The sequence below is a fragment of the Pipistrellus hanaki genome (genome assembly GCF_964339955.1).
Source record: "Pipistrellus hanaki genome assembly, chromosome: 19".
Taxonomy (NCBI): Eukaryota; Metazoa; Chordata; class Mammalia; order Chiroptera; family Vespertilionidae; genus Pipistrellus; species Pipistrellus hanaki.
In genome coordinates, this window is record NC_140521.1 from 8,496,345 (window position 1) to 8,505,733 (window position 9,389).

At 64.3% G+C, this 9,389-nt stretch overlaps 1 protein-coding gene across 3 annotated transcripts in view; it reads left to right on the forward strand.

Annotated features, from left to right (window-relative positions):
- The window catches only part of HIP1R (huntingtin interacting protein 1 related), a 29,082-nt gene extending 22,118 nt beyond the window's left edge, over nt 1–6,964 (forward strand). Inside the window, exons 17-32 of one of the 3 annotated variants that reach the window (XR_014793479.1) lie at nt 41–142; nt 420–614; nt 1,795–1,942; nt 2,044–2,130; nt 2,496–2,603; nt 2,714–2,850; nt 3,031–3,141; nt 3,333–3,391; nt 3,621–3,651; nt 4,039–4,101; nt 4,397–4,511; nt 4,616–4,721; nt 4,847–4,970; nt 5,051–5,112; nt 5,230–5,436; nt 5,895–6,964. Coding sequence is in view for 2 of the 3 variants with exons in the window: in XM_084867605.1 (XP_084723731.1) it covers nt 41–142; nt 420–614; nt 1,795–1,942; nt 2,044–2,130; nt 2,496–2,603; nt 2,714–2,850; nt 3,031–3,141; nt 3,333–3,391; nt 3,621–3,651; nt 4,039–4,101; nt 4,397–4,497; nt 4,616–4,721; nt 4,847–4,970; nt 5,051–5,436; nt 5,895–5,942 (1,806 nt within the window). In the remaining variant the exon portion in view is untranslated. Of the gene's footprint in view, nt 1–40; nt 143–419; nt 615–1,794; nt 1,943–2,043; nt 2,131–2,495; nt 2,604–2,713; nt 2,851–3,030; nt 3,142–3,332; nt 3,392–3,620; nt 3,652–4,038; nt 4,102–4,396; nt 4,512–4,615; nt 4,722–4,846; nt 4,971–5,050; nt 5,437–5,894 lie in introns of all 3 variants that reach the window. The other 2 variants (XM_084867606.1, XM_084867605.1) reach the window with 2 other exon arrangements.
- Nucleotides 6,965–9,389: the final 2,425 nt, after the last annotated feature.

Here is a 9,389-nt window from a genome sequence, read left to right on the forward strand (position 1 = left end):
GTCCTCGTGACACTACCCCCGTGACACACTGTCCCCCCAGCTGGAGGAGCAGAGTGACCAGCTGGAGAAGCTCAGGAGGGAGCTGGAGGCCAAGTCCGGGGAGCTGGTGCGCGTGCAGCAGGACCTGAGCCGCACGGAGCAGGTGAGCTGCTGGCCGGGGAGGCGCCCGGATCGGCGGGACAGGCGCCAGGGTCCTCTCCCCGTGAGCTGGGCCACGCCTAGATGCTACCAGGTTGGTTCAGTGGCCCCTCGGCCAGCCTGGCCTGTGGCCGTGACCCAGCACGCAGGGAACACACAGGACATGGGCCCTGGCCTTCCAGAAGCTCGCGTCTCCGGGCATGGTGAAGACTGTGAACTCGGGTGGGATGGGCGTGAGGGGGCGGGCCCTGGCAGCCCTGCCCACCGCCTGGTGTTCACAGAGCGGGTCGGAGCTGAGCTCGCGGCTGGACGTGCTGAGCGCGGAGAAGGAGGCGCTGAGCGGTGCGGTGCGGCAGCAGGAGGCCGCCCTGCAGGCCGCCCAGAGCCTGGTGCAGGAGAAGGAGGCCGCGCTGGGCCAGGAGCAGCAGCGCCACGCCCAGGAGAGGGCCGAGCTGCAGGGGCGGCTGGCAGACAAGGTAGGTGCCTCCCCCGCCCCTTGACAGCGGCTCGAGCCCGTCACCCCCACAGCCCCGCCCGAGCGCGGACGAGCCAGTGAGTCCCTGTGCTCACCGGGCTGTGCTTTCACCCGGTGCCTCCGGGACATTTTCACCTCCAAGGAGAGCCCCTCCCAGCCCCTGGCACCTCTAGTCAGCTCTGTCCCTCCATGTGCCCGTCCTGGACTCCATGGAAACGGAGTCGCACAGCAGGTTTTCAGGGTCACCTGCCTCGGCACTTCCTCCTCTGCATGGCCCAGGGGCAGGCTGCCGTGCGGAGGGACCACGTGTTGCTTATCCGTTGTCAGCTGTTGGACACTTGGGTGGTTTTCACTTTCTGGTTATTGAGAAAGATGCTGCTGTGAACATTTGTGTTCAAGGTTTTGTGTGGCCGTGTTTTTATTTCTCTTTCCTATGTATCTACGAGTGGATTCTCTGGGTCACATGGTAACTAACTTTTTGAGGAGCTACCAGTGTTTCCAAAGCGGCTGCACCATTTTCCCTTCCCACAGGGAGTGCTCGAGGGTTCCAGTTTCCCACATCCTCACCAGCACTTGTTATGTGTCTTGGTAGCCATCCTAATGGGTTCAAATGGTACTTCATTGTGGTTTTTGTTTGTTTTTGTGATTGCTTTTTAAATGTTTGGTTTTTTTTTAATTGGGATTTAGAGAGAGAGGAAGGGACGGTTAGAGAGATAGAAACATCAAGGAGAGAGAAACATTGATCGGTTGGCTCCTTCCTGCACGCTCCTATTGGGGATCGAGCCCACAATCTGGGCACGTGCCCTGACCTGGCATTGAACCAGTGACCTCTTAGTTCTTGGGTTGATGCTCAACCATTGAGCCACACTGGACAGGCCTCATTCTCATTGTGGTTTTGATGTGTGTGTTCCTGATGGCAAATGACATGGAGCGTTTATTGTGTGCCTTCCATTTTCGTATCTTGGGAGAAATGTCTGTTCAGATCCTTTGCCTACTTTTTAGCAGGTGTTTGTCTTTCTACTCCTGAGCTGTCCAACACTCTCTAGAGGGGCCCCATCCCTTGGGGTGGAGCTGGGCCTGTCCTCTGACTCCCCCCCAGCGGGGGTCTGAGCTGGTCCTGTGCGGCTGCTGTGAGGCTGCGCCTGGGCAGGGTCTCCACGCTGCCTCCTCGCCTCCCCCAGGAGTCCCGGGAGCAGGGGCTGCAGCAGAGGCTCCTGGACGAGCAGTTCGAGGTGCTGCGGCGCTCTGCCGCCGAGGCCGAGCGCATCCTGCAGGACGCCGTGGGCACGCTGGACGACCCCCTGCACCTGCGCTGCACCAGCTCCCCGGGTAGGGCCCGGCCGGCACTCGGCCACCCTCCCTACTGACCAGCTGGGGGCGGTGTCCCTGCCCTGAGGTCCGCCCCTCACCCCTCCTCCCTTTGCCTGCAGACTACCTAGTGAGCAGGGCCCAGGCGGCCCTGGACGCCGTGAGCGCCCTGGAGACGGGCCACGCCCAGTACCTGGCCTCCAGGTCAGGTGAGTGCAGGGCAGGACTGGCAGGGGGTGGCCCGGGCACTGGGTGCTGGTTCCGCCAGCCCTGGCTGCCTCTTGCCTTCGGGAGGTTTCCCGCATCAGGTGCCTCTTCAGAAAGCTGAGCAAGTGCCCCCAACATGCCCACCTGGGTGCCCTGCCCCCGCAGGCCTGGGTCACAGCTGGGTTAGGTTCCCGCTGTTTCCCAGCTGCATGACCTTCGCCTAGTCCTCCTCCCCTCTGAGCCCTCCTCATCCGGGGGCTGGGCGCGGCACCTGTTTGGAGCTTGCTGGGCAGAGGGCATGGCGCCTGCTCTCAGGACTCGCTCCGTGGCAGCAGCATCAGGGTCTCGTTCCTCTCCTGGCCCATAGATGCTTCTGCCCTAGTGGCGGCCCTGACCCAGTTCTCCCACCTGGCTGCCGACACCATCATCAATGGCAGTGCCACCTCTCACCTGGCCCCCACCGACCCTGCCGACCGTAAGTGGTTCTCATGGTGGCCCGGGGCGGTGGGAGCCTGCAGACAGGTCCTGCTGTCAGACTCCTCCCGGGTGCTCGGGCGCGGCTCCCCTGACAGCCCTCTCCCCCAGGCCTGACGGACGCCTGCCGCGAGTGCGGGGCCCGGGCGCTGGAGCTCGTGGGGCAGCTGCAGGACAGGCCGGCCGTGCAGCAGGCCCAGCCCGACCGCGTGCGGGGACCCCTGCAGGGCATCCTCCAGCTGGGCCAGGTGCCGGGTGTGGGCTGGGCTCGGGGGGGCAGGGGGTCGGGTTGAACGTGGGTCCCCAACGTTTCTGCATTTCTCCAGTTGGGCTGACGGGGTGGTGGGGACAGCACGAGTCCTGCCCGGGCTCCCTGTGGAGCGGTTGGGGTCGAATCCACCCCTGAGCCTGGTGCCCTCCTCCCCCAGGAGCTGAAGCCCAAGAGCCTGGACGTGCGTCAGGAGGAGCTGGGGGCCCTGGTGGACAAGGAGATGGCAGCCACGTCCTCGGCCATCGAGGAGGCCGTGCGGAGGATCGAGGTGGGACCGGTGCCATCCTGCCCGACCCCCTCTGCCAGGGACAGGCGGCCTGTGCCGGGCTGGCCGGGGGGGCGGCCCTGGGGTGGCGCCCTGAGCCCAGCCCAGCCCTCCCGGTGCCGTGGCTGCCCCAGCGGCCCCTTCCTCCCCTGCTGCCTCCTCCCAGCCGGCTCATGGCTCTGTCCTTGGTGCAGGACATGATGAACCAGGCCCGCCACGCCAGCTCGGGGGTGAAGCTGGAGGTGAACGAGAGGTGAGCCCACTTCCCCCCAGGCCCGGGGCGAAGCAGGGTGCCACACCCGTTAGGAGGGCAGCCCCCACCAGCGGTCTGCCCTCCCAACTGCCCGCTTTCCAAAGCACGGGGATGAGCAGTGCACCCCGCCCTGTGGGCCCCCTAACTCCCCAACCCCCTGTGGCTTCCTGGCCACACTACAGCAGCTCTCCTCCCTCCCTCCCTCCCTCCCCACCCCTCCAACCCATAGGATCCTCAACTCCTGCACAGACCTCATGAAGGTGAGCAGCCGGCCGGGACCCCGGGGCGGGCTCTGTGGGCGGGTCCTGTGGCCAGGACTCTGGGGGCGGGCTCTGTGGGCGGGACCCCGGGGGCGGGCTCTGTGGCCGGGACCCCGGGGGCGGGCTCTGTGGCCGGGACCCCGGGGGCGGGCTCTGTGGGGGGGCTCTGTGGCCGGGACCCCGGGGCAGGCCCTGTGGGCGGGACCCCGGGGGCGGGCTCTGTGGGGGGGCTCTGTGGCCGGGACCCCGGGGCGGGCCCTGTGGGGGGGCTCTGTGGGGCGGGCTCTGTGGCCGGGACCCCGGGGCGGGCCCTGTGGGCGGGACCCCGGGAGCGGGCTGCAGCTGAGAGGGCTGCCCCAGGTGTGACATAAGTCTTGGTCTTGGCAGGCCATCCGGCTCCTGGTGACCACATCCACTAGCCTGCAGAAGGAGATCGTGGAGAGCGGCAGGGTGAGCTGGGCTTTTGGGGTGAGGGTGGGGGTGGGGGGGGGGGGGGGCACACAGTTACTCCTGAAGGGCCACCACTCCAGCGCCCTTCCCATCCCAGGCCACAGGGCTCCTTTGGGCAGAGACTCTGAAGGGTGCAGTGATGAGAACACCCCCCCCCCCCCCCAGTGTGCACACCTGCCTGAGAGTCCGCTGAACCCCCCCCCCCCCCCCCCAGCTCAGAGAAGGGCCCTGGGGAGCATCCCTTGCCACCTGCGATGTCATTGACTGGTCTGCCCTTTCCTCTTGTCGCCACTAGGGGGCAGCCACGCAGCAGGAATTTTACGCCAAGAACTCCAGGTGGACTGAAGGCCTCATCTCCGCCTCCAAGGCCGTGGGCTGGGGAGCCACGCAGCTGGTGTATGTCGCCCCAGGTGGGGGGCAGCAGGGGGTGTGGTGCCCAGGGCCTGAGGAGGGAATGTGGGGGGTCCCAGTCTCCAGGTGTTGGAGACCCAGGCCCTGCCCGCTCTGCCCCCAGGGAGTCGGCTGACAAGGTGGTGCTTCACACGGGCAAGTACGAAGAGCTCATCGTCTGCTCCCACGAGATCGCGGCCAGCACAGCCCAGCTGGTGGCAGCCTCCAAGGTGAGGCTCTGCCCGGCCAGGCCTCCGCTCAGGTTCCCCCTCCTGGCTGCGATGGAGGCACCGCACGTGGCCAGGAGACCTCGGGATGGGGGGTCCCATCCTGACCCGCCCCCACGCTCCCCCAGGTGAAGGCCAACAAGGACAGCCGCCACCTGAGCCGCCTGCAGGAGTGCTCCCGCACCGTCAACGTGATGGCCGCCAACGTGGTGGCCTCCACCAAGTCAGGCCAGGAGCAGATCGAAGACAGAGGTGATGGCTGGGGGCCTGGGGGCTGTGTTGTGGGGTTGTGGGGGCTGGGGCCCGGGCACTTAGCCTGTCTCTGGTCACAGACACCATGGACTTCTCCGGCATGTCCCTCATCAAGCTGAAGAAGCAGGAGATGGAGACCCAGGTAGGTGCTGTGCCAACCCCACAGCCACCCCACTTCCTGGGTGCTCGGGCAGCCTCCACGCCTGTCCCTCCCCGGGGCCGAGCTGCCATGGGTCTGCTGAGTGGTGCTCGCCGGCAGGTTCGGGTCCTGGAGCTGGAGAAGACGCTGGAGGCGGAGCGTGTGCGGCTGGGAGAGCTTCGGAAGCAACACTACGCGCTGGCCGTGGGGGTGGGGGCGCCCGGAGAGGAGGAGCCCGGCCAGCCCAGCCCTGCCCCCCCCGGCGGGAGCTCCAGGAGGCCGCCGCTGGCCCAGAAGCCCAGTGTGGCCCCCAGGCAGGACCGTCAGGTAGGACCGCCGGCGCCAGGCGCCAGAGCTGGGATGGGGGCCTGGAGGGCGCGGCCGGCCTCTTGCTTCCGGTCTGTGGACGGGGGTTTGGGAAGGTCAAAAACGCTGACCAGCAGGAGCAAAATGCTGACCCAGCAACATGGGGGCTCGGCTCACTCAAGAGCAGGGGTCTTCAAACTACGGCCCACGGGCCACATGCGGCCCGCAGAGGAGTCTGATCCGGCCCGCCAGGTTTTTTGGGCAGTGAGCGCAGCCGAGGTGTTACAGTAGGAATTAGTAGTTCATATAGTCCGGCCCTCCAGCTCTCTGAGGGACCGTGATCTGGCCCCCACTTTAAAAAGTTTGAGGACCCCTGCTCAAGAGGAAGATGTAGGGGCTGAGGAGACAAGGTGCAGGGGGCCTGGCGGTAATGTGCCCCTTGCAACGTCCAGTGAGCACCTCACCTTTGACCCCTGCAGCTGGACAAAAAGGATGGCGTCTGCCCCACTCAACTCATGAACTCCTAGAGGGCCCGGCGGGAGCCTGGCAAGCGCCTGGCCTCACGTGGCCGCCGTGACTCGGTGAAGGAGGCATTGAGGGCGCGGCACGCACACCAGGTGCCCGGACTGCCCATGGCCTGGGTCAGTGTCCGCGAGGCCCCGCCCTCGCTGAGCCCGTGGCTCTGGGCCGAGGGGCTGGCAGGGCAGTTCTCCTGGACGTGAGTGTCTGCCACGGGACCAAGAGCACCCGGCTCAGCAGGCCGGAGCCACGGTTCAGGAAATACAGACATTTGTATGTTCGCAGCTAGAGCTTCGCCTTGTGAGTTTGTATTCGGCGCCCTGGGAGCAGGGCCGTGGGGGGGGTGGGGTGGGCAGGGCCTCGCCTGCCTTTTGGGCTCGGGGTCTGCGGTGAGCGGCGAACAGAACACGGTGCTGGCTGTCGGGACTGCGTGAGTCATCCCTGGTGTGTGGTCTCCATGGAGACTGGACAAAGCAGGACCGGGGCAGCGCCCTTTGTCCTCGGACCTCGCACTAGGGCAGCAGTGACGGGGTTCTGGGGGGAGGTGGCCGGGTCTGCTGTGGGCCAGGCAGGGCGAGAACCCCATGCCTGTACCCTCGCCCCGGCGTCTGTTCCTGCTGAAATCTGGTGGCCGCCGCTTCCTGTTTTTCATTCCCATCCGGCTGCCCCTGCCCTGGAGGCCCAGCTCTGGCTCTCCCCGATGCCCACCTCCACCTCCCGCGACGCAAGGGTCCCAGCTCAGCCGGAAAGAGCCGAGCCCTGCCCGCCGTCCTCCGGACCGAGGGAGCCTCGTGTCCGCAGCAGAGGGCAGCCCCCCTCCGCCGGTGCTGAGGCCCAGCACGCCTCCCTGCCCCCGGAGGACTCGAAAGAACGCACTGCTGAGACCCCTTGGGGAGTGGGTGGGCCCTGCGAGGACCACCCCCTGCGTCCAGCACCCACTGTGTGGGGTTGAGCACAAGGACCAGTTCTGGGCGTGGAGTTGTTTCCTTGTATTGGGGTCCAACTGGCAATAAAATGCACTTTGACTGTGGTCGCTGCCCCTGAGGGGCTGTGCCGGGCTGTTTCTCTGGGGCCAGGAGCTGGGCTGGGATTTAGTTCCTGCAGGTGACAACGGCACTCGGAGCCACAGCAGCCCCGGCTGGTGCTGCTGCTGCCGCCAGGTGTCATGGAGCTGTTTCTCCAGGAAGTTTGCCAGTGGAGGCCTGGGCGCCTGTGTGGTGAGTGGTGGTTTAGGGCTTTTCTCCCCGGCTCCCAGGCCACCTCCAAAGCAGGGCCCAGCCCCCATGGCTCTTGCTCCCCTCCCCCAGCCCACAGCTGGTTCCCAGGAGGGCCCTGGGAGAGGGAAGGCTCCTGGCTGCCTGCCTTGGCCTCAGATCAGACATCTGGAACAAAAGGACAGTGCGGGTGGTGGGGTGTGTGTGTGTGTGTGTGTGTGTGTGTGTGTGTCAGTGTGGGTGGCTCCTGCCCAGTTGGCAGAACTCCCACCGTGTGGCCTCGGACACGTGTCCACTCCTGTCCCAGGGTGACTGAGGTCCAGGTGGGTCAGTAAACAGGGAGGGGCCCCTGCCTGATCTTTTGTGGGGTTATTTTGCTTTGGCAAAAAAAATGTACTGAGCACCTTTGCTGTGCCAAACGGCATGCCAGGTACAGGAGACAGCAGCAGACAAGACATGAACCTCACGGAGCTTGCCTGGCAAGGAGGGGCGGGTGCCCTGGCGAGGGCACATTGTGGTGTCCAGGGGGCTATCTCCCTGGACAGCCGTGGACTCGCCTGAGTCCCAGGTGTGCCTTTCCAGCTCGTGTCCGGGAGGGAGCCGGGACGTCTGAGGTGCAGACACAGCACCCACTGGGTGGGAGTGCCGAGGAGTGGGGAGACCATGCATGTCACCGCCTAGGGGCTGCCTGGCGCGCATGGCACTCAGTAGGTGTTAGCAAGACGAGCAGTAACAGAGACCATCATGTCTTCAAATGAAATAAACGGAAAAGTTCCTTCAATGGAAGAATTGCTCCTGCCGTCTAGAAACCCTCTTACTGATCTGTTCATTTACATGATTGTTCTGTTTACCGTGCAGGCACTGGAGTCCATGGAGGCGGTCTCTGGGCGTTTTTAACGTGCCCAGCTATCTTGACAAGCACCTACCTACCCGCCTATTAGAACTGTGTCTGCACTGACCTTCCCGGAGTGACATTGGTTAATGAGGTTTCAGTGTGACTGTATGTTCACCTTTTGTATATTGTGCTGTGTGTTCACCACCCAAAGTTGTTTCCTTCCATCACCATTTACCCCCCTTTACCCTTCTCTCTCCTCCCACCCCCTGTCCGTCTGTAACTGCCATGTTGCCTGCGTCTATGAGACTGGTTTTTTTGTTTTTGCCCAATCCTTTCACCTGTCACCCAGCCCCCCAACTCCCTGCCCCTCTGACAGCGCCAGTCTGTTCTCTGTGTCTATGAGTCTGTTTCTATTTTGTTAGTTCGTTTTGCTCATTTGCTTCCACATGTGAGTGCATCACATGGTGGTGTCTTCCCCTCACTGGCTGTGTCACTCTGCACAGTCCTCTCCAGGCCCACCCACGCTGCTGCAAAAGGTAAGATTTCCTTCTTTCTTACGGCCAGTGCCTGTTCTTACTCTAAGGGAAAACAGCTCGAGGAAACTAAAGCAGGTTGTTCTCACCCAGTGCACCCCGATACACTTGAACTGGAGACCCCGAATGAGAAGCCTGGGGACAGGTTCTGTCCTGCTCCCTCCACCCCCCTTCCCATGAGCCAAGGGGCCCAGCGGGCAGGGGAGGCTCAGACAAGGCTGGGTGAGGAGCCGAACCCGTGCCCAGGCCAGCGCCTGCAGGGGGTCGGACTGGATTCTGCCTGTAAGCTTCCTAGAGCCACTGGGAAAGAGAGACCACAGGAAAAGGAAGTTGCTCTCTCAGGAAAACCCCCGCGCAGGTGCCCAGAATGGCACCTGTTCAGGGGCCGGCGGCGGGTCAGCTCGCTCGGGGCTGCTGGGGCTGCTCCTGTGTACCGCCCGCTGCGTACAGGACGGCGGGCAGCGAGAGTCCCAGGCGTGGCTCAGCCCGGGGCGGGGGACCAGTCCCCAGAGCAGATTGTCAGCCACTGGCTTCTGTCACTTGAAACAGCAGGAATGTCTTCGTTTCCGTCAGCTGGGCAGCAGGCGGCGGGACCTGTGGGCAGCAGGCAGAGCCGTGTCCACTGAGACGGCGAGGTCCCTGCTTCTCGCTGCCCCTGCTGACAGCAGCGAGGATCCCGATCCAAAACAAGGCTCTGCCTCGGTGGCTTTCATTTTTAACGGCAGCCGGCAGCCGCAGTCAGCTTCACGCACAGGCAAATAAATGACAGGACTGTTCGTAATAATTCTCTATTTATTAAAAAGGGTCCCACAGCCTCACAGCCACAGCTCAGACGTGGCCCTGGAGCGAAGGCGTGGCCGCCTGGCTGCCCCT